The sequence below is a fragment of the Cheilinus undulatus genome, linkage group 11 (assembly GCF_018320785.1).
Source record: "Cheilinus undulatus linkage group 11, ASM1832078v1, whole genome shotgun sequence".
Lineage (NCBI taxonomy): Eukaryota > Metazoa > Chordata > Actinopteri > Labriformes > Labridae > Cheilinus > Cheilinus undulatus.
This window is the reverse complement of record NC_054875.1, coordinates 21,059,228-21,084,331: the sequence shown is the minus strand read 5'-3', so window position 1 is coordinate 21,084,331 and position 25,104 is coordinate 21,059,228. Positions and strand designations below refer to the sequence as shown.

The following is a 25,104-nucleotide window of genomic DNA, read 5'->3' as shown; positions in this document are numbered from 1 at the left end:
ATAAGTATTTGAATAATTTGATTTTTACTGATGATAAAGATGCACCTGAATAAAACAGAATAAATAAAATGTTAAGACAAAACATTTCAGACAGATTATACTGTGGTTAACAGGTTTTTACTGAACATTAGGCTTGGCATGTATTTTTCAAATAGCCATCAACATAAACAATACTGACAATATATTGACACATTTATAAACTAAACATATTTTCAAGCCCTAACTGGGAGGTGTTTAGATTGACCTAAAATCACATCATCATTTATAATGAAGACTAACTTTACTTGGAGGACCAAGTCTTTGTAATGTGTGTATTTAATTGAATTTTATTCCTTCAAGATTATTTATAACAGTGTAATTCTATCTAAGATACATTGAACAACATCATGATTTACAAAAGGGACCCTTTGAATCCTGCAGTTACATATTATGAATATAAGAAATGCAGAATAAAAATCTGAGTAGAAAGAGCTGGAGGTAAACCAGATTTATTTCACATATGTACAATTTTGGTTCAGATTCAGACAGCAATCAGAAGTTTACACTGAAGACCAATCACTACAGAAGCATCAGTTAAGTTACTTCTCTTAACAATCTTATAAATCCATACAAATGTATCTATTTTAAATTAAAAATACACAGCTTACTGCATTGTTGTTGTAATGTCATTTAGCATTTTACCAACAATTTCATCACCATCACAAATAACGGAATCAGCACATTTGGACCGGAGCCACACAGAAATGTGTACTTTTCCTCTCTACCTTTTCATTCGAAGGTAGAGTGATGCAGATGGAAACGGCTCGATCCCTTCTTCTCACTCATGGACTCTTCTCTTCTGTTAACTGGAGAAAGAGTGAGTAATTCAATAAGTCAAGTATTCATTTATTACTTTCCTTTTCAATCATGGGGCATTTTTTTCTACTTCCCCATCCACCTCCACAAAGAGAGAGAAAGAGAGAGAGAGAAAAAAAGACACGAGTTTTGCCACTTCCATCTGTGGCAGCCATCGACGTCTTACTGCAGCTTAATTACAAAATATTGTCGCAGTTTTCTGTAAAGATTACTCACTGTAGGAGGCCCTACATAATTTGGACCGGAGGGTTTGTCACAGAAAATAATACAATGCAACTGGGCTTTCTGTATTAGATTTCCGCTTTTAGCCTCCTTGACATTTCAAGCTGCATGAACTAATACATCTGTTATTTGTTGATCATTTGATTATTAACATACTTCACAAACCAAATCAGCTGCCCTGCTGGAGACACAGATACAGCTCAGCAGACAGTCTGAGTTTTTTCATGCCTGCCTCACACAAACACACACAAACACTCATGAGTGCAGAGATACACAATTCAGCCCTCAGTGAAAAAGGAAAGCGGGGGAAAAACATTTATCTTCCCCTCCTTTGAGTGTATGAGCACTCTGACACCGGAGTGGAACAAAGCCCGTCATCACAGTCTAATCTCGAATTTCAGGGCTTTTATTTCACCCAAATGCCACCCTGCTGGCCTTGTGAATTATTGACAGACTGACACCAATGCGAAAGGACACATAAAAGAGGCTAAAAGCTCCAGCCCTGGAAGAGCTTGTCCTCTCCGATTGCCATCAACAGTGAGACAAACTCTGCTAATGCTTTTCTGGACGCTCACGGTAACTTTGAGACTCAAGTGCCAACATATGACTCTTGACCTACAGCTGCACTGTACAGAGAGTCTGTGCAGCCCCGCCTCTGTGGTCTGTATCAGAGCCAAAAGGACGCCAAGGCAAAGCTGTGAAGTATCTGATCAAATCATGAAAATTAAAAGTAGGAAGTCACACACAGTTATTACTGAAGAAAGCCTTTTTAAGTCTTGCTGATTTGACTATTCCTCATCATTTCTCCTTTCAAAGAAATGTCACAACATGGTAATTGGCTGGGCACGCAGTCATTTAGTTTGCATGATGAAAAGTAAACCAAGCTGTGCGTCAACTTGACAATCCAATATTTGTCAGTTTTGCATCCTCTCACCTGCACATTTGCTCTGCATTTTGCTAAAGATTAACATGTTACAGAAACGAGTGGAAACAGACAGTTGAGATTAATTTGAAAAATAAAAACAAACAGTGATTTCCAGCAGAATGAAACAAAGCTGTGTGCTGAGAGGAGGAGCTGTGTTAGGAGAGTGTTTTTGTGCTGTCGTCTAATCCACCTCGCTCTCGTTGCTGGCACCCTCGGGCCTCCTCAGTTTGTCCACCTGTTCGTTAATCTGTCCGTCCCCACCTCGACGATCTTCTGTCTGTAGACAGTCCTCCTCCTCCTCATCTGCATTACTCGCATCCTCCTGCCTTTCCTCCTTCTGCTCCTCCTCCCCCTGCACCTCCATGCGGACCTGGTCCTTCAGGTCCATGGCTGTGAGACCTCCAGTGCCAACGTCTCCATTGATACCGTTTGCTCCATCAGGCCCTCCTAGCGCATCCTGTGGGCTGAGCTGACCATCTTTAACAGGGGAGGAGTTGGCTGACTCGTTGCTGACCGGAGAGATGTCGCTGCTGCTGTTAGTGTGATTGACAGAGGGGGACGTGGATGCTGAAGGTGGTTTTAATGGAATCTGCCACGAGGGGATCTTAGGAACAGCAGGAGTGGACGGGAACTGTTTCCTGTGGAGTCAGGGTGGGGTTAGATGGACAGAAGAGAAGAAGAAGAGATCTGATCACAACCTGATTAACATCCCACAATAATCAAAAGAGCTTTATTTAATCATCAAGAAATGGGTAAACTGAGACCACAAAACAATGCAAAGCTTCCTAAATCAGGTGTTCAATAAAATCATATCCTTAACAGTAGTTCAGATTTTAGCATGCAGACTCACACAAAGCACCCTGAGTATTTCTCATAATTACAAGTGAGAAAATGGCTTTTCCCACCAAACAGCCAGATGTTCATCACACCTGGAAAAGAAGCTCTAAGATTTTTTTTTCTTTTTAATTACATCCACTGCAGCTTTAAAGATCAAAAAGACAATGTTGAATCGTAATGTGATCAGCACATCTTGACGGTTTAAAAAAAGAGTTTGGAGATGATTTGGATCATTTGAACAGGAAGGGAACACGTTTGGAGACAGATGGTGATACTAAGCTTTTATTTTGTGATTCAAGCCTTCGCCACAAAACTCATTGTGAGAGTCAGGAGGAAGTCAAGAAAGCAAATGACAAAGGGATTATTACTGATTAGAATGTACGAGAGGAACAAAACATGCTCAACTAGACAGTTCTGAGGCAATTTTCGTTCTCGCCGCTTTTCTGATGTACACTCTTACTTCAGGCTTCATTATAGACACTGATACGTAATCATGCATGCAAATTGGTCTGACTGTGCCTGACTAGATTGAGGAATAAAGCTTGGGGAGATCAGTGGTGTATACAAAGGATAATTCTCAATATAATATTGAACCATTTGGTGCGGTGTCTACGGTTCAATATTCATGTGTATTTTTTTTTTCTTCCCAGTTTTGCATGTAACTACCTTCTATGTATTTTACATTTCTTTGAATTGGCTCTATTTGTGAGTGCTAGAGAGAGGAAACCCATCACCACAGGTACTGGAAGACCTGTGGGCCACACCTAATAATAATGCTTTTAAATGCAAACTCCAGACCTACCTTTTTAATTTGACTTTTACCTGAATTTAATATCCTCAGCTTAATCTGTTTAATTGATGTAGGTTCTATCTGATTCAGTTCTACCTTCAGAATGATCTTTCAGCAATTTATCCTCTTGTTTTATCAGATTTTACCAAGTTCTCCTTAAGTGTTTTATTGTCTTATCTTATCTTTTCCCTGAGTTACCTTTTAGAGTTTTTATTCTTTTTTCTATGAACTTATATTCTTTTCCCTTGACTGATGCAACAATATCATTTTAGGTCCTCATGGAATATTTACAGATAAAATGATCTTTATTTTATCACTTCCCTCCAAAATGTTTGGATTTCGACACATTCCCAAATACAATGTATAAATGTTCCTTGAAAATCTCTGCATTTGAAACATGTGTCTGTTATATTAATGTTATATTTATGTAATTTAACAGGGGTTATATAAGTGTGCATTAGTCAATTATATTGAAGAAGTTTTAATTTGGTATTGGCAGTTGTTGTTTGAGCCTTCTCGCAGATCTTGTTCCATTCATTATTTTCAATGTTCACTTTCAAGTTTAACCTCCATGTCTCACGTTTGGGCCAGACGTAAGCCCCCTGTGTATTAATGAAATCAAACCATTGCTTTTGCAATCCTTGATCATAATTTCTTCTAAGACTAAAAGAGCTTAACCTTGCAAAGCAGATGGATACAGCCATTCCATGTTATCACTGGCGAATGCATCTTGCAAAGCTCCCATCTGAACCATTTGGGCCCGGTTAGAAAGTGACAGGACCATTTAGCAATGAGGGGCAGTACTTTTGGGCAAAGCAGAGTCATGACATAAGCAAGAATCAACAAGAGGCCAGTGCTGTTATGATGGAAGAGATTAGTGTGGATGCTGCTAAAGCGCCAGTTTTATCAGAACTTGACAAAATTTCTTTGTTAAAAGAAGAACAAAGAACAACAGTGAGTTGTTTTCTTTTCATAACCGACAAAAGTCGTGTACTGTCTACAGTCGCCATGTTTCGCGTTATGCAGTTCTATATGGAGTTTATTCCTCGGTAGCTGCGCACGTGCACCTCGGTAGCAGTGACGACATCACGTGTTTTGTTTCTCTGATTAGTCCATAAAGATGTGACGGACACGACATTCTTCCAATCACGCTCAAAGTTTTGTTTTTTTTGGCTCTGCCCTTTCCCAAACATTTATTGAAGGTTTTTCCCGGATTGATGTGTGAAACAAATCCATCTGGCGTGTCAGGTTAATAAGAGCTGGGATATTTAGTGATTGATTTTTCATTTAATATATGAAACTTCTCAGTTGTAAGTATTTAAAGAAGTATTTCCTTGGATTATCATATGTTAAAGATATGTCCTCAAATGTCATTAAAACATTTTCTTTTAAAAGATTAGATATTTTACTCAGCTATGTCGAATTGAAGTCACATATAGCCAGAGTATTGAGTGATGCGCCTCATGACGCACAGGAAGGGACACTGGCACAGAGATACTGAGCCATAATACTGTTATTAGAGGGGAAATTCCTTCTATCCAAATTGGCCTCTTTTCATAAAGCATTTAATTTACAGACAAGGACAGGAACAGAGAGGGGCAAACAGAGTAAAAACGAACTCTCAGAGAGAGCTGACCGAGTGCTGTGCTCTTTGGCACTCGCAAACAATGATCAGGAAAATAATTCCACCTACGGCTTAAAAAACAAAGGATGTAGTCTGTAAATATCACCCTGATGTTACTCTTATCAATATTGTCCAGTTAAATTAGTCCAGGCTGCCAGCTGCCGATGTTTTTGGAGCGTTGTAGCTGACGAGGATGTGAGACTTTTCTTTCGTGCTTCATTCAGTGAGAAAACTTGGTTTAGAACAGTGAAAAAACCTTATTTGTCAAGGGCAGTGCTTAAGTGAACGCAATATTATAATTTCTTAACCTGAATGCAGCTTCTGTCATTCTGTGTTTTACGTGAATGGTCAGACTTTAGGAGGAATTATACGCGCATGTTGTGGGTGCAGGTGGGAGGGAGAGATGACACACACGCACCAGCAGGTGTTAATGATCAGGAAATCAGGGGGAATGGGCAGGTAGGGTGTTAGCTGTCCAACGCAGGGCTCTATCTCTACATCCTGTCCGTTAAGAGCTGTGTGAATGAGGAAAAAGAAAACTTTTTTTTCTCTCGACGTCTAGTTGGGCTCCCAGTGTGCGTATGCCGGGGACGTGCATGGAGAGAGAGAGAGAGAGAGAGAGAGAGAGAGAGAGAGAGAGAGAGCGGCGAAGTGAGGCTTGACAGTTTCATGAACAAGGGGCACAGAAGTTAGAGGAGTGCAGGAGTTGATGATCTGTTACATTGATGGACTTATTAAAAATGTTCAGGGCTCATGACAGCGCTGGAGTAGCACTGGATCATTTACACGATATTATCATATTCACATTTTTATCATGATATTGAAATTGTATTTTTTAATACCACGATTACAGTCGATACTGGTATATCGCGACAGCCCTAGCTTGAACATACGTGAAAATAAACCTCTGCACATGAGATATGAATTGTACACATGCAAGCATGGAAAATATGGAGATAATCAAAAGTAGAGCATTGAATGATTCATGTAAGCATGCTTCTGTATGTTTTATATGATTCCCTCTCAGGCAGTGGAAATTAGCATTAGCTACAAATGCTGTGGTGTAGTACATGGAAAACTGTGGTTCAGTTCTCTGTGTATACTGCATCTGTCCCTGCTATAAACCAATAAATAAAATACAAAAATACAATTCAGTAAATCACTTTCACATAAACTTGACTGTTGTCTGGGTATTTTCCTGGCTTCAGACTAGTTGAGTAAACAGTTAGGATTCCCCTTTAATTGGATGTGAAACTATTCACCAAGGAAGATCGCAAATAGCAAGTCCAGGGTCTGACACAAACTACAGCCAAGTGTCAAATGGGTAGATTTCCCATTTGATGGGTTAATTTCAGAGGACTAGCACACACCACATGGCAAGTAGATGTTTATACCGTAATAGTCACACATAAGAAAACATGTTTAATATGTTAACTGTTTGTCTAAGACAGCATGTATTGTTAGGCAGCCTGTGACAAATACACAAACATACACTGCACTCAGAAAGTATTCAGACCTCCTTAAATTTTTTCAGTTTTGTTGTGTTTCAGCCTGTTGCTACAGTCAAAAAAATCATTTTTATTCTCACAAATCTAAATTCAGTACCCCATAATGACAAAGTGAAAACAGAATTTTATACATTTTTGCACATTTATTAAAATTTAAAGTGGAAATATCACATTGAGATAGTATTCAGACCCTTTGCAAAAACACTTAGGCAAGACAACTTAAACAATTTAGCTCAGATGCTTTTTCTGGATCTTTGCTGAGATGTTTCTACACCTTCATTGGAGTCCACCTGTTGTAAAATAAATGGAAGAAGTTTCGCACAACCAGGAATCTTCCAAAACCTGCTAGCCCGGCCAAACCAAGCCATCGGGAGAGAAGGGCCTTAGGGAAGTGACCAAGAACCTGATGGTTACTCTGACTGAGCTTCACAGATCCCGTGTTGAGACGGGGCAAAGTTACAGAAGGAAAACCATTGGGTTCTTCAGAGGCTTTTCCACTATGACTTTTGGCTGCTCCAAGCCAAACCAAGCCGAGCTGATTTACTTCTCCATCACCAGTTTTGCCACGCCAAGAACGGTCCTGTTCTAGAGCGGGGCCAAAGCGAGCCAGCCCTGCTAATATTAAAAGTTTGACCCTTTCCCCTTCTGATAGACAAATAAATTCTAGCCCGTGATAGAGACAGTCTTTAATTTATTAACTGGTGTCTGGTAAAGCATGCCATTCTTATTGCCCAATCCAAAATATTATTGTGTTTGTTTTCTGATATCTAGAGATCCATAAATTGACCATCAGAAGACTATTTTTAACTCCTATGTAGGAAATTTCTCACTTTTTGATAAGTGTGAATCATTGTTTGCTTATTGATTGTACAAAGTGAGAGAGAGAGAAGGGGAAAAGAGCAGCGCTTTCAGTTTATGGTTTGTTTTTTTGCTCTAAAATGATGTTAAGTCAATCAGATCAGAGATGTAGAGATCAGACTGTGGATGTGATCAAGGAGGGCTAAAACATTGGTCATCAGCTCTAGAAGCGCCCTAAAACGGGTTGTTTGGTTGTGGTGGAGAAGCAAATCCCGTGCTGTGCTGGGCTGCCATGCTGACTCAAACTAAGTTGAGCCGAGCTGCTTCTTGTAATGGAAATCCCCACTGGTCACCTCTGTTACAAAGGCCCTCCCCGATGGCTCCGATAGGCTGGATGACCAGCTTTGCATCCCTCAGTTCAGACTGTAAAGTTTGTTTTTTTTAGTGCTCAGTATGCTTAATATTTGCTCTTACATACATTTAAAAACCCAGTTTTAGTTGGAATAACACAATAATTCAACCTTTGTAACTGCATGTTGATGTTCTGAGTGAGTCATCTGCCCTTAAACAGAAACACACACAAGTTGTTTTATGTTAGAAGGTCTGCTGACTTTGTTACCTGCTGAGCAGTAAGCCCTTCAAAGAGACAATCTCAGCCTTCAGCTCAGCCACTGATTGGTTGTCCAGTATGCGGTTGGTTGAAGATGATGCCTATAGAAAAAAACACAAGTGTGACAAATACACAACCGTCACTGACAGACATGCAACACCATTCAGGTCACATGTTGGGTAGCACACATGAAGTCAAAAAAGGCCTTTGTCAGAACAATATCAGACAAAAAAGGAAGGCTTTGTTAAAAATCGACATAGGCTACAAGGTAAACAAATATGGTAAATGCAAATTCAAAAAGCCAAGTGTTTTCTGTGTAGTCAGGTCATCCATCACCATAACAACCTGAAAACTGCCAACTGCTGGTGATGAGTGCAGGAAGGACAAACGAGCCGTCTACAGCCACCTTTATGGCCCGACTGCTCAGAGAGTCTAGTGAGTGTGAATCAAGCAGTTTTTACATATTTTTCCATACTATCTAAAAGGTTAGGCCAGTGTCCCCAGTTTTGGATAATGACTCTGTCTCGAACAATAGCCACATTCATGAAGGCAGACCATAGCTTAGCACTTTGTTTTGTTCTTTTTGTCTTTTATCAAAGGCATGTGTTATCGCACAAACCGGTGTGGCATGAAATGCTACAGGGTATTTGAATAGCAAATTGCTGCCAAAATCTGTCCCTGCAGCACTTTTTTAGGAATAGGCAGGACTTTGACAGAGAGAGCTGTAAAATGGCAAGTTTAAAGTGAAAACACATTACAAAGCAAAAGTCAAACAAAACTGGACAGCATCTGATGAAAATTTACAAAAATCTTAGAGCTTCAACATGGGCTTCTGTTTAAATTAAAGAGCTCCAACAAATTTTCCAACGTTAAAAGTAAATATGGATAGTTGTTTATTGCAGATTACATGTTTTTGATTTACATTGTAGTGTTGATTTAAAATTTCTCAATCATTATTGTATGCACACGTCAGATTGTCAGAGAAGGGGAAGTAAGTACTGTACTCAGGTAGATTTTTCAGGTATCTTTACTTTACTTGAGTATTTATTTTTATGATGACTTTCTACTTTTACTCCCTACAATTGAAGACAACTATCTGTACTTGTTTCAACCTAAAAGGATGATAACATAAAAGATGTATCTACACTAGGGTTGTCAACTGTCCCTTCTTAGTCATGATGTCCCATATTCTGAGCTAAATGTGTTTGTCCAGAACGGGAGCCCCTTGTCCTGTATTTTTACATCACTTTTCTATAGTTACTAGACAACACCTTACTGATCCTGGATCAGATAATCTGGCTCAGCAAGTAACCCATCATGCACTGGTCACCTCAGTGAAGTGACACCTGTCGATCAATCAAAACCTTTTCCGCACATCAGTAATACCTACAGCATCAAAGACCATAAAATAACACTGAGACACGTTTCAGTTTTGGATGTTTTTTTTCGGTTCACACACAAATGTGGATTAAAGATACAGATAAACATATTATTCTCTTCCTCTCAGTAGGGATGAGTCACACTGTCAGGAAGTGAGCAAGGCTATGCAGACATTTCTATGAAATGATCTCAAATCAACCCCCTGCAACCAACTCCTCCTGGGGGTTCCCTGGGGCATTTCCAGGCCAGATGAGATTCAGAATTCCTCCAGCATGTTCTGGACATACTCAATAATCTCTCCTCTCTTCTATAGTGCCTGGAAAGTCCCTGAAGGGAGGAGCTCAGAAGGCATCCTAATTAGCTGCCCAAATCACCTTTTTTCGTGAAAAGGAACAGCGACTCTACTCCAACTTTACAATGACAGAGCACGAGAAACTTACTCACAGCCCCTTAAATAGGAAACTCATTCTACCTCTTGTATTACTTAAGTTCATAACTATAGGTGGCTCTGCATTTTCAAACACAAAGGTGAAATGTCAGCATTACAGATAATTTGACATTTCTCCTTACATCCTTCTCATAATGTATTTTACCCATGACCCTTGACTGGACCAAGAAAAGAAGCAACCTTTGTAAATCAAATGTCCACTGAAAATACATTTAAAAAGATAGACATGGCTCACACTACAGGAACAAATTCTGGATAAAGAATAGAACTCTTTACTCCTACAGTATGCCCTGACGGTATGTTAATGGGACGTGGTCTTAGCTTTCTCCAAGTCCAAAATGACACATAGATAAAATGGAAAGACTTCCATGACTGATCTAAAAGCCCTGTCAGAGTCAAGTAAGGTTATAATAGATAACTAAAACTAATTAAATAAAACAAAAACTTAAAAATCATTTTAGCTAACTGAAACTAAATAAAAACTAAGCTTTACTAAAAAACAAAAACTCACCATAGCTGTGTTATGTGCTTACAAAACTAACTACAATAAAATAGAAATAAAGACAAAATATCCTTAGATTTAGTTTCTGACACAACCATACTGACTGGTACCTACAGTTGAAACCAGAAGTTTACATACACTATATAAAAAGGCACATAAACTTTTTTTTCTCACCGTCTAACATTAAATCAGATTAAACTTTTCATGTTTTTGGTCAATTAGGATTACCAAAATTATTTCTATTTGCTAAATGCCAGAATAATGAGACAGATAATTTTTTTAGACAATTTTTTATCATTTTCTTGAGAGTCAGAAGTTTACATACATTTCATTAGTATTTGGTAGCATTGCCTTTAAACTGTATGACTTGGGTCAAACGTTTCGGATATGCTTCCACAAGCTTCTCACAATAGTTTGCAGGAATTTTGGCCCATTCCTCCTGGCAGAACTGGTGTAACTGAGCCAAGTTTGTAGGCCGCCTTGCTCGCACATGCCTTTTCAGCTCTGCTCATAAATTTTCAATGGGATTGAGATCAGGGCTTTGTGATGGCCACCCCAAAACATTGACTTTGTTATCCTCAAGCCACCTTGTAACCAGTTTGGCAGTATGCTTAGAGTCATTGTCCATTTGGAAAACCCATTTGCACCCAAGCTTTAACTTCCTGGCTGATGTCTTGAGATGTTGCTTCAGTATTTCCACATAATGTTCCTTCCTCATGATGCCATCTATTTTGTGAAGTGCACCGGTCCCTCCTGCAGCAAAACAACCCCACAACATGATGCTGCCACCCCCATGTTTCACAGTTGGGATGGTGTTCTTAGGCTTGCAAGCTTCCCCCTTTTTTCTCCAAATGTAACGATGGTCATTATAGCCAAAAAGTTCAATTTTAGTTTCGTCAGACCACAGAACATATCTCCAAAAATTAAGGTCTTTGTCCCTGTGTGCATTTGCAAACTGTAATCTGGCTTTTTTATGTTTCTTTTGGAGTAATGGCTTCTTCTGGGAGAGTGGCCTTTCAGCCCATGTCGGTACAGGACTCGTTTGACTGTTGATAATGACACACTCTTACCAGCTTCAGCCAGCATCTTCACAAGGTCTTTTGCTTTTGTTCTTGGGTTGAGATGCACTTTTCAGACCAAAGCACGTTCTTCTCTGGGACACAGAACCCGTCTCCTTCCTGAGCGGTATGATGGCTGGACATTCCCATGGTGTTTATACTTGCATATAATTGTTTGAACAGATGAACGTGGCACCTTTAGGCATCTGGAAATTGCACCCAAGGATGAACCAGACTTGTGCAAGTCCACAATTCTCTTCCTGATATCTTGGCTGATTTCTTTTGATTTTCCCATGATGTTACACAAAGAAGCAGTGTGTTTCAGGTGTGCCTTAAAATACATCCACAGGTGTGCCTCTAATTAACTCAAATGTTGTCAATAAACCTATCAGAGGCTTCCAAAGACATGACATCATCATCTGGGCTTTCCCAAATTGTTTAAAGGCATAGTAATCTTAGTGTATGTAAACTTCTGACTTTGAAGAAAGTCATAAAAATTGTCTAAAAAAATCCTTTTCTCATTATCCTGGCATTTAGCAAATAGAAATAATTTTGGTAATCCTAACTGACCAAAAATAGGAAAAGTTTAATCTGATTTAATGTTAGACGGTGAGAAAAAAAAGTTTATGTGCCTTTTTATATGGTGTATGTAAACTTCTGGTTTCAACTGTACATTAAAGTCTGGGCAGTGTAAAATTGCCCGAATTGATTGGTCACGACTTCAAACAGTGGCAGTTTGATGTCTGGAGTTGTATTCAAACATCATCTTTAAATAAATAAATGATAAGTGAAGAGTAGCCTGTTTGAATATGTTTTTAAAAAATGTTTGATATTCACTCAGCCCTGACATGAATAAAAAAAAAACCTAAGACACTAAAACAAATAAAAAACTAAACTAAAGTGAAGTATTTTTGCAAAATAAAAACAAATAAAAACTTGTGATCCCAAACCCCTCCCATGCTGTTTTGACTTAGGGTTTCCAGATTTCAACCCTTCAAAGGTTTGGCAATGAGCAGTTAACAACCCCCTCTAAAACCAACCCTTTGACAGTGGTCTCATACCACTAGTATATCTGTATAAAATGTCAGCCTTGATTTAGAAATAAAAAATTACTGTGCTTTCATTGCTACAGCCATGCTGTGTTGTTTTCATTCAGAAATGTCTGTAAATTTGAGTATATTACAGACTTCACTTATCCCGTGCAAATGCACCACACCAAACACTGATGTCAAGGGGTAATTCACAATTTATCAGAGGATCCCAGGTATTACTAATCAAATGTGAAAAGTGCTTTAAAATAACCTTGGTGAACATAGCATCAGAAAAAAGAGGCAGAGCTGAAGCAGGCCTTTAGCCTCCAGGCAAACATCTACCCCATGTTCACCTGTGAGTTACCTCTGTCTGAATTTAATTGTACAAATACCGTATATGCATAAATCTTATCCTTAATATCATAAAAACAGCTACGCTATAAAAAATGTATCTTCCGTGGTGCAGATGACCTAGCAGCCCCATGAACGTGGGTGTCCTAGGTTCAAGTCCTGCCTTGGCTCTTTTCCTGCATTTCTCTCCCCCGCCCTGTCATCCTTGATTTTGTCTCCATCCATTGTCTAAGGAGTACAAAGCCCAAAAATATATTAAAAAAAGTTAGCTTCCCTACAATTAGCACAGATAAATACATGAGCTTCTAGGGCTAAATTTATTTTTTATCCCAGGTTATAAACATGTTTATTCCTGCTATCAAATTGGCATTTTAAACATGAGCGTTATTGGGAGTTCTGGGACTTTTGGAACCAGCCTCTTTTGGACACTCAGTGAACTGCAGTTTTTTTTGCATTTCTGTGCTGGCTTCACATTACAGCACTAGAGGTTGCAGCTTGAAATACCTCCATTTCAAAGTCCAACTCTATGTAAAAGCACTAACAAGTAAATTAGAAGAGAGCAGACTGAATGGGCCAGAGGGAGAGTAGGAAAAAGACAAGAGGAAAAGTGGGATTAAAGAAAAGTAAAAACTGTAATTAAGACTCAACTGACTCACCAGAGGAAGCTTGTTAGGAAGCGTGGACCCCCTACCAAGGGGAGAGGGATAACTTGGACTCTTTCGCTTGTAATTAAATCTAAGAGAAATTAATTGAATCACATCTGAAAGGGATCAGACTCATTTACAGTGGAAGGAGGGAGGCAGAGGAGGAGAAGTGATGGGAGACCGAAAAAGGAGGCGAGGAGGGAAGGTGTTATTTTTTTTAACAGCTCTTATCGACTCCTAAACCTCGCTGATAAGGAGTAGTGTTTTAGTAGTGATGCATTGGAGGCCAGCTGAAGACACTCTTATTACAGCAGTCACCTCATTAGAACCATCTTAATCCCTCCCCTCCCTAAGGCACCCGTATAATAAGGCTGGATTCTCCTTCTCTCTCATTTTACATGGAAAAAAATTAATTGCTCTATGGGCTGAGCAAAAAGATTCAGAGCCAGTGAATCAACTTAACAAAAATGCAAATTGCACAAAATGACTAAAATGTGAGTGTTTCATAAGACTTGTATCACTTATTGTGAGAAAAACCCTTTAGAGTAGAATAGTTAACTGCCGGCTATATACAATGAACGCATTATCCACAAAGCAGTACCATATAATATCTCACATCAAGACTTGTCACACAACACTACCACTGACATATGTCTTATTAAGTCTGACAAAACCTAATTAAATGTTGGGCCAGGACTGAATTTCAGCTTTGAGATACATTATGGGAGTGTGTACACACACATTGTGTAAGAATCTTGAGTTAAGTGCACTAGCTGCTTATGTGAAGGCTGACTGGAGGGGGTATCAGTGACTAAAGAGATTGAATGAAACACGGCTGACTTAAAAAGCCTCCCCCTGAAGTGCTGACACATATCCAATAGATGGTATATGTTTAAGATGTGATGTTTTAACAACTGCTGATCAAAATAACATCTGCAGTGATTTAGCACCTTTGATTACAAAAATGCTTTCATAAAGAGGAGACATCCAGCTCCCTGGTTATAGAGCACCGCACTGCAGACTCAGTTAATTATCGACTTTGCAATGCAAAATGACCTCCACTGCGCAACTGTGCTACATTTTGCAAACAGGTATGGTTATACTATAACCAAAAGTCTTGCTTTTTTGCCAGAGACATTGTGAATGTGCTTTATTTATTAAATTGCTTTTTGTGTTTGTTGGTGTTTCTATGTTTGTTTGCTGCAAAACATATCAACACTAACCTGGCATGCCAGATAGACTGTTTCATATACAGTGCTCAGCATAAATGAGTACACCCCCTTTGAAAAGTAAAATTTAAACAATATCTCAATGACCGCAAGAACAACTTTCAGAATTTTGACAAAACTGAGTTTTATTGAACATTTGTTTGACTCATAACATCAAAGTAAGTTTAATAATATAAGAACAACTTCGATCAAAATCTTCAGTTTTACTTAAATTAGTTGATGCAAAAATGAATACACCCCACAACAAAAACTACTGCATCTAGTATTTTGTATGATCTCCATGATTTTTAAGAACAGCACCAAGTCTTCTAGACATAGAATGAACAAGTTTGTGACATGTTGCAACATCTATCTTTTTCCATTCTTCAAGGATGAACGCTTATAGAGCCGGGATGATGGACGGAGAGTGATGCTCAGCTTGCCTCTTCAGAATTCCCCACTGGTGTTCGATTGGGTTCAAATCAGGAGACATACTTGGCCACTGAATCACTTTCACCCTGTTCTTCTTCAGAAATGTAACAGTGGCCTTAGATGTGTGTTTTGGATCATTGTCATGTTGGAAAAGTGCATGATGACCCAGGGCACAGAGTGATGGTAGCATCTTCTTCTTCAGTACGGAACAGTACATCTGTGAATTCATGATACAATCAATGAAATGCAGCTTCCAACACCAGCAGCACTTATGCAGCCCCACCAGAGGACACTGCCACCATGTTTCACTGTAGGCGCCATGCATTTTTCTTTGAACTCCTCACCTTTGTGACACCACAGAGTGTTGAAGCCATCAGTTCCAAAAACATTTATCTTGGTCTCGTCTAGAGTTCCAGTAGTCTTCATCTTTTTCGGCACGGGCCCTGGCAAATCCTAGGCGGGCTTTTGTGTGCATGGGCTTTAGGATAGGCTTCCTTTGTGGACAACACCCATTCATGCCATTCCTCTGCAGTCTATGCTGTATTGTGTCATCCCAGTTTGGCTTACTACTTTTTTAACTAACTGCAGTGAACTTGCATGGCGAATTTCTTCAACTGCTCCTGTCGAGGCTTTAACTTCCTTGGATGGCCTGGATGTCTCAATGAGATGGTTGTAGCTCCATCTTTTTTAAAATTTTGTATCACCTTTGCTACAGTTTTCTTACTGATAGTTACAGCTTTGCTTATCTTCTTGTAGCCTTCACCTTTCTGGTGTAAGGAAATTATTTTTTCCTCAGGTCTTGTGATATTTCTCTTCCATGTGGTGCCATTGCTGACAGCATGAAATGGGAAAGGGTTTTCTTTGTTAAGTAATGAACTTTGGTGAAGGGACTTATGTGAAGCTCGTCTGTGAAGAAAATTCTTGCCAAGGTTGGGCGGAAGACGTGCAGAAACATCTTCTCTGTCAAGACAAGCTTCTGGTGTGACTCTTAATACTTGTTTTAAAAGAAAATGTGGGTCACTTACGATTAAAGTACCACTTTCCTACAACTACACCCGAGCTAACAGCTGTAGCAGCAGCTATTGGTTACCCCACACATAACGATCGCAAACCCATGTCGAAGCAGCACAGGAGAAGAGTGAAGCCATCTTTTCTGTCATAAATAGCTTTCAGTGTGGCTCTTTGCTCTTGTTTTAATAAAGGAATGTGGTCTAGTTCTGATAAAACATCCGCTACAGCTTTGTCTGAGCTAATCACTCCACTAGCAGCTATTGTATACAACCACTCACTAACTTCCACCACGTAACTCTCAAACTCATGCCAAAGCAGGTTGGCAGAAGAGCGAAAAACATCTATTCTACCATGAGAAGTTTTTAGTGTTTTTTTTTTTAACTCTTTATTTCATCCAGAAATTTTGTCCAGTTGTGATAAAACTGCTGCTATGTTGTAGCTACATCTGAACTAATCACCACACTTGCTGTTGCAAACTGCTAGTAACCTAACCCCACCCATAGCTTCTGCCTCCTTCTCCTCAAATGACACTGATTGGTCTGAATGACATAAACCTTGTAAAACAGATGGATTGGCCAACAAAGACTGAATTTTAGAAATGTTTGCAAATTTATGAAAAATGAAACACTGAAATATGTCACTGATGTAGGTATTCAGACCCTTTGTAAAAATACCTAAGATTCAGCTCAGGTTCCTCATATGTATCTCAGTCTTTGCTGGGATGTTTCTATATCTCCATTGGAGTCCACCTGTGGTAAAATAAATTGATTGGACATGATCTGAAAAAGCATAAACCCCTCTATAGAAGGCCTCACAGTTGGCAATGCACTTTAATATGCCAAAAATACGATTTTTAAAATTTTTTATTTTTTACAAAATTGGACCACAGATGATCATTTAAAGTGTAGATGTCTCTTTTTGCTCTCATCTGTTTTTGTTCAATCCATCATTATCATACATTATTTGTAGTTTCAAAGGGCTCTCTGTGACCTAAAAAGTACCAAAAGTAAGTCTCTCTTAACATTTCACACTGAACCATCAAAGACAAAAAAAAACAAAACAGCAAAAACCCAAATATACTCACAAATCAGAGGCAATCTAACACATCTCAACCTATAAAGGAGATATCACCCATTTTACTATCAACGGCTGGTGCTGGCTGAATGCTTTTCTTTCTGTGTAAATACCGCACTGTTTGTTTTAACTGATCTTAAAGCTTTATAACTAATACGTCTCTGGTGGGTGCCTTGGTGCTAAAGGGGTTGGCCTCTTTCTGCCAGTTAAATAAGTGCTTTAAAATATATATATTTACAAGCAAAGAAAAAAAAGACTATCAAGTCTAGCAGCACCCAATGACGGCAATGCATCTGGCTAAATGAAGATAAATGCCTGTGGACCATTAGCAACGAGATAAGATCTTTAACAAGCCTTGTTTAAGAGTGTCTGAAGGCAAATTAATTCACAGTTACTCCGCCGGCAGACAGTGTGTTTTCTTGTAACGCATGTATATTTATGATGGAATTAGTTTCAAAAGGAAGTCCCCAGAGGAGTGTTTTTGAGTGGAAACACTGGTACAGTGCAATTGATTTCACTCTATTTATGCACTTTCCCACTGGCAGTTCGTCTCGCGCGAGCAAGGAGGCGGTTTTCTAATCTTCAATGTAGTATCCACTAATAAAGAGAACGATCAGTGAGTTGAGACAGCGGGGTAAACACAGTTAACATGCAGATTTGTAATGATAATAAGGCAGAAATAGACTTGGCTGTTTAACATCAGGGATTAATCACCCTCAGGCAAATCTATTCTGAACACCAGTGCTAGAATACAGCAGCATGTCTTCTAAGAGTCATGAGAAAAAAAGGAGAAAAGAAAGGATCCGTCTCAGGCTTTTAAGTAAGGAAAACTGCAGCATCAGCGAGTGCTCTGTGTCAGTCAGTCTAAACTCACTTTCAGAATGAGGTCCCCAGTTTTGGGACAGCAAACACACTCCGCAATTGAGCGGTTTCCAAACTAGGAGAAATGTTTACTTAGCAGATGAGGAAACAGAAGTCTCCATGTGTTTTGGGTTAAAGACACATTTCCGCGTTGAGAGGTATAATTGCTAAGTGTGGCGCACTTTGAGCAGCGTGGTGATGCAAACCCCGCAAGCCGCAAACGGTGAATGATAAGTAGCTCACCAGCTCCGACATGTGTTTCTCATCAAATATCCTGGACCTGAAAACAATTTCCCAATTTCCCTCATGGCCTGGAACAACAGAGGGTCTTGTGCCGACTCACAGGGAAAATTTAAGATCAACACTATAGCCATAAAGCAGAGTTTATGATTTGTTTAATGGGTGTTTTGATGTGAATTATACTTTTTATACACTACCCCTGTCCAACGAGGCACTCATAGCAAATGAAGTAGACACTTTTTAATTCAATCTGTGATTCAGAAATGACAAAGGAAATGAAAAAACATCCCTTGCCCTTAATGGTGGAGGGAACTCATTGTTTAAAGTGAGCCTAACAAAAAACCTTGAACAGTTTGGTATCAAACTAGTGTGAGGTCAAATCAGACCATTGCTCCCCCGAGCTGATTGAAGCCACCGTTCCTTTCTACTACGCACAGTTTGTGCAGCTGGGATCTTAGAACAGCGCAAAATGAGCCATGAGTCTTTAGTTTTTGATGAATCTCGTCTGAGAAAGAGATCCACATTTTTCTTCCTCTTTGTGTCAAAGCAGATGTGTCCACATATGTTTTCCTGCGATATCCAGATGCTACAGTGAAACCATGTGCTTAACAAGCTGTGGACATAAAACATTGTCTCAGATTGTCTCTTCCAAGGCACTTTTTTAGAGCCCAGAGATCATAAAGCAATTTATGAGCGGTGCTATAAGAGGCAAGCAACATTTCATCTCTGCACATAAGTTTTTAGAACAATCATTCAGCCTGATTCACCTAAACACTTACAATTCTGAGTAGATTATGAACACTGTCTATAAAAATCAAGGCAAAGAGGAACGACAATATGGTTAAAGATTATGGTCCCATGATGAGATGCACTGTTCTCTCCTGCAGCTTGTTATCTGATGATATACAGTATAATAAGACTGTCCGTCTTAGGTAGTTATGACTCAGGGGAAACGCATGAGATTTTAGCACCCAAAGGCCTCGAGAAATGTCTTCCCTGTCCTCATCAATCTGAGAAATTTGACTTGAAACTTTATGTTTACTAGCCTATTCTAAAATTTCGAAGTTACTGCCTGTCTATCGCTACTTGAAAACATTCATCTTGAATATAGTGACAGAGCTTTGGAAGTGGCAAACCATTCTAATCATGATCAAACTAAACTTGGCACAAAAATTTAGGACATTTGAGTTTGGTAGATTATTTCATTGTTGTAACAATGCTACTTGAGAATAAATCTTGTACTGTTGGAAAGCCTTTTTTTCCATTTAAATGATGCCCCATTTTTAATGAACATGCATTTGTAGGATGAGCAGCAGAGCTGAGTATGTAGATATTTTGCTGTGTGGCATTGGCATTGGTTTGATATTTTGCTACAGACTCTTGTTTTAAGCTTCTGATACTCCCAGTTGCTGACAATCAGGTGCCTGATTATCATCACTGGAAGCAATCTCAATGCAGAGAGATGAGATTCTACAACCAATGGCAATCCCACAACTCCCACAACAGTCTGTGGCAAAACTCTAAACCAAATTGAACACTTGTGGGATCAGCTTGGGCGTACCGTTTGTGCCAGAGTGACCAACACAACCACGTTGGCTGACTTGCAACAAATGCTGGTCGAAGAATTGGATGCCATCCCACAGTAGTGTGTGACCAGGCTGGTGACCAGCATGAGGAGGAGGCGCCAGGCTGTTGTAGCTGTGTATTGGTGTTATAGTACTCAAGAAAGTTCTTGGTCTCATGACCACATTTTGAATTTCTTGGTCTTGTCTTGGAATCAAGAGCATTTTTACACGTCTTGTCTCGGCCTTGGACTGGCAGGACTTGGAATTTTCAAGACCGGTCAGGACCACCACTGATGTGCTACTCTTCACCATCATTAATGTGATAAAAAGGAGAAGCCCTTGCTAAAACAAAAACATATTTTAGGTCTCATTCTCCTGACAAATCTAGATAAACATCTTATTTTACATATTTTAAACAATTCCAGACTTGTCAGTGTTTTTTTTATACTTAGAAGGATTTAATGCCATAAAAAGGTAAATCTCAGATTTTTGATGGATAAACACAGAGTTTCTTGCAAATTGAGATCCTTTTCTTGTAGCAAGTGAAAGGCCTTATGTTACTGATGAGAGGGTGACTACCTCAGCTGCAGCAAGTTCCTGCGAGAGCTCTTGGATTTTCTGCTGCTGCTGGATGAGCAGCTCCTGAACGGAGGCCAGGGTCTGCTGCAGCTGACTGACTGTGGAAACAAGCAGAGGAAGACATAGTAGATTCAGCACTTCTAATAAACATGATCAAAATCATTAGATTGTGTGATAAGGCTGTTTTGGTGCCACAAAAGTAAAGATTTTCTCTCGAGAGACGATGACAGAAGTGATGAGACTCGACTTGTGTCACTGATCAAAGCCGTCCTCTAGGAATTGTAATCAAAGCAAAAACCCGGTAACTTAAGTCGCAGCTTTTTTGTACGAGGCACTGGGGGTAGAGGGTGGGAAGGGAGGGCACATAGGATGGAGATATTAATCTCTAGTGCCTGAACTTAAATCAAATAACAGTCTCTAACCTTCCATTATCCACCCAGACACTACCTTCTAATGCATCTTAAATCCTCAAACGATCAACAAAGGAAAAAACAAGGCTCTCATTTGGGAGGAGGCTGCCAGACAAAATGTCCCCCCTAATCCTAATAAATATTGTTCTTTTTCCATTGACTTTGAAGATTGAATTAGTTCAAGTGTTGGTGTTGGACGAGGGTGTATGATTTCAAATAACACCGGGCGCAGTTTGTTGCCCCCTGCTTCCAGTCACGCGTGTATTACCAAACAATGCATTAAGTTTCCCCGAGCTGATTATATTACAGAAAACCAATAAACATTCATATAAATCATGGGCGTGTAAAGTGTTAAATCAAGCCTAATAGGATTAACATCAACAGATATTGTGGTGGTCTGCTGCTGAGGTTGTCAGGCCAATGGTTAAAAGCCTGAGCTGCAGTCGACTGGACGGGATGTAAAGAAGCCTCCTCTCGTATTAACCCAGACCAGGACAAAAGACAGAGCCTAGCTTTGGAGGCTGTTTCTTTTGAAAAAACAACACAGACAAAATATTTGATCTTTCAAAGAAAGCTAATATCTTGTAGTGACACCTGTGTTTAAATGGGTGGGGTTGTATCAATATAGGTGGGGTGCTGAAATGTTTGATCTTTTCATGCTGCAGAATCCTTCGGGATACGAGTTTGAGCAGGATTGGTGGTTGGGGAAAAAAGACCATTGTGCGAACAGTTTGAATATGGTACTCAGTTTGTTATTCTGTGTGGAACCAGCCTTTTTTTGATGATGGCAATAAAACTAAAATACTGTGTCCATCCCTGCTTAAAAAGGTGTTACTATGACAGGGTGTGCATGCTAAACCAAGAGCTGCCGTATTAGTCTCTGATTCCACCACAAAACAGCTTATCCAGATGTGTGGGTCAGTCTGCCAGCTGTAATGCTGTGCCTCCTGAATTACCACTGGCACCGCTCTCAGCCACTTCAGCCAAACAGTCCCACTCTTTTCATGTGTCTCCACAAAGTTTACTTCTTTGTACTATTCAGACAAAAAATGAACTTTATATCCTCAGTTATCACAGATATGAAGCCAAGAATAATGAAGCCAGTGACTTTGGCTCGGCATGAATCAGAAGGAGGCTGTGGCTGCTTTGTGTGTGTGACAGAGAGAGAGGGAGAATTTGAGACAAGATGATGTGTGAGGCTTGCAGCTGCCTCGAGGAGGGTTCACATTGTGTATTCAGTAAATTATTCAGTAAATACCTCGAAATAATGTACACTACATATGTCCAGGCCTGTCTCTGTCTTTAATGGCCAGCTGGTCACCAATATGGCTCCCACTGACAAAGAGAGCCCAAACAGCCGCACAATTCCATTACAGCCTGGGCGCGCTGAAGTAGTTCCAAGATCCATTCATTAATTGTCTGTGTGAAGTTGTAGGAAAATCATAATGGGAGTCAAGGCCCCTACTCTCGAGCTCAGGCTGGTGAGAGAGACTAATGTGGTCCCCATTCAAAAGGATACATCACCTCATTGGGCCCGGCACTAGAGAAATACATGAACTTTAACAAAAGGGGGTTCAAGCAATTGGCAGCAGCGACGCAGTCGGTCACTATTACTCAGTGCAGTGAGGAAAGGGAGAAAGAGGGAGAGCAAGACAAAGGGAAAGCAGAGGCAGACAACACTCAGTGTAATTGCAACCCCTCTCCCCAACTGTTAACTACAACAGTCATTAACTACAATAGCAGCTTGGCTAGTGCAGTCATAGCAAATTAGTTCCCCACACTGGCTGCAGATAGGACCAGAGTTTTTTTATTTTTTCTTTTATTTAACTGAAGTCTTACCTACTCCCTGCTCAACACAGGAGGCCTCTTACTGTGAAATCCCGCCTTCACTGACAAACAAAACAGGGTTTACAAGCTGGCAAATCTCCAAAAACTGATAAGTCGAGCAAGAACTGGCAGTGGAATAGCCAGAGGAAATGTGTTTGCATAGTTGGGAGAAAATGACCATAAAAGAGCATATATTTGTTAATCAGATTCAGAGTGGCGCACCTTGCACGCGATCTCACACAATTGCTGTCCTCAATCTACCTTAGCCAGCCTGAAAACAACAGCATGGGTGTGGCAGGATGAAATGATAACAGCAATTTTTTCATGTACACTTTGTCTGTGACAGGTGCTGTAAACTCAAACGTTTAATTTGCTTTATTTCTGTAGATGCAGGGACAATCAGACAAAGGTTGGTTGTATTCTAGGTTATGTGGCTGTATTCAGGATACAGTTTTGAGTTATAGCTATGAAGAATAACTTCTGGATGCAGATTGTCTCTCAAGGAACAATTTTAAGGTGCTTTTGAACCAAACTTGGAAACACATAAGATAAATTTAGATTAAGGAACAATTAAACAATATATTGCTTAGATAAATCCATTGTCCATGTCTTATGTGTTCTTGTAAAGCATTCTTGGGTTTCTTGAAAAGCGCTATATAAATTCAAGATATTATAATTATTATTATTATTTATATACAGAAAATGTGTACTGCAGTCAGCTCATGACAATGAAATGTGGCCTTTATGATATAAAAAGCCACCAAAGCTTTGCAGTTTTGCAGTAACCAAAATTGCACTTTTTAGTGCTTTCAAAGCCAGATTGGATACTTGTTACTTCGTTTCTTCAAATAATCTTAATATATTTTAAAGCTCGATTAATAACTAGAGTGTGATTTTATATTAGCACGGGAAAAAAGGTCACTGCATTTCTACCATGCCTACTATCTTTAACAGGGACTGGTACCTTTATGGTGAAAAACACCCTCCAGTTCGACACTACTGCTAACGAGACCAAACTTTCTGAGAGTGTCTCTCTCATTTACGCCTCCCTGGATTTTTAATTACACTGACAAAGAGCTAGGAAAGCATCTCTCTCCTTGCTTCTCTCTCTCTCCATGTCTGACAGCCAGGTTGAGATTCCTCACCTGTCCAACATGGGAGCCGCACCTGTCACTGTGCACTTAATCACGCTAGGGCCAGTGCTGAGCCCAGACGCCACACAGTGCCATGCTGCACGCATATCCTGCACACACACAAACACACATCCGCGCACAGAAAATTAAAATGAACTTTCTCGCCACCTACGGGGAAGAGGGTGGATGATGATGATGGTGGTGGAGGTTCGGATTGGGGTGAGGTTGGTGCAGGAGGAGACGGATGGAGGGGGGGGCAGCAAGAGAAGATGGGTGGGGTGGGGGGAGAAAAGTTGTCATTTCCCAACTCCTCATTAATATTCCGAGGTTAAGAGCTTTTCAGCGAAACGTAATTAATTGAGCCCGAGCCTGACAGTAAACAAGCAATTTCAAATTAAAGCGAAATGACAGCGGCGTCATTTGTTAAAAACGTGCGGGGCCCCCCGATTTTGGCGACAGATAAATGAGGGAAAATGTTAAGGAGGGAGAAAGTGATGAAGATATTAATCTTCACCTGTCTGTGTCAGCGTGCCACTCATTGCCGCAATGTTGCTCTCCATCCTCTGCAGATGCTTCTTGTCCTCTCGGCTGCCCATAATGAGGGGAAGGATGTATTTCTGCAATTAAAAGCATGGCACAATATTAGACTTCTCTCTGGTGGGAAGAGGCAGAAAGATGAGGAAAAGACAGGGCCACCTACATTTGGCAACGGAGGGTCAGATGCATTGTTTTATTGGACAAGTGCCTCATTGTCTCAACTAGCTGATTAGGAGCATGTGGATGAGGTTCAGAAATGCATAAAACATCTGCTCATTTGAAAACTAGCAAACAATTAACAATTTTAATCTTCACTTAAGTTAAATATCAGGAAAAATGCTAAATATAGACTGCTGCTATACTGGCTGCTTTTATCTTTTTTTAACAAAATGAAATGTCTCTTGTTAGAAAAAAACTTAAAAGATAAAAACTCAAGTTCTGCCAAGTCTTCACAACTCAAAACTCAAAAAACAATGTTTATCTTAAAATAATCACAATGATCTACACAAATGAGAGCCTTGTCTTATCTATGTTTGCAGAAATATAAATAAATGAAACCCAGGAAAGGAAAAATCTAGAGTCAGGCCTGCAGGGAAAACACGGTGGTTGTGAACACTGAAAATAGTCATCCAAAACCAAAAACA

At 39.8% G+C, this 25,104-nt stretch overlaps 1 protein-coding gene across 3 annotated transcripts in view; it reads right to left on the bottom strand.

Annotated features, from left to right (window-relative positions):
* Window positions 1-472: 472 nt before the first annotated feature.
* pex14 (peroxisomal biogenesis factor 14) overlaps window positions 473-25,104 on the bottom strand; it is a 76,330-nt gene continuing 51,698 nt past the window's right edge. For 2 of the 3 annotated variants that reach the window (XM_041800195.1, XM_041800197.1), the window contains 5 exons: window positions 24,438-24,540; window positions 20,554-20,651; window positions 8,179-8,270; window positions 2,193-2,640; window positions 473-845 (listed from right to left, as the gene is read on the bottom strand). In XM_041800195.1, coding sequence (XP_041656129.1) covers window positions 822-845; window positions 2,193-2,640; window positions 8,179-8,270; window positions 20,554-20,651; window positions 24,438-24,540 — 765 coding nt within the window. In that variant the 3' untranslated portion in view covers window positions 473-821. Of the gene's footprint in view, window positions 2,641-8,178; window positions 8,271-20,553; window positions 20,652-24,437; window positions 24,541-25,104 lie in introns of all 3 variants that reach the window. The other variant, XM_041800196.1, reaches the window with a different exon arrangement.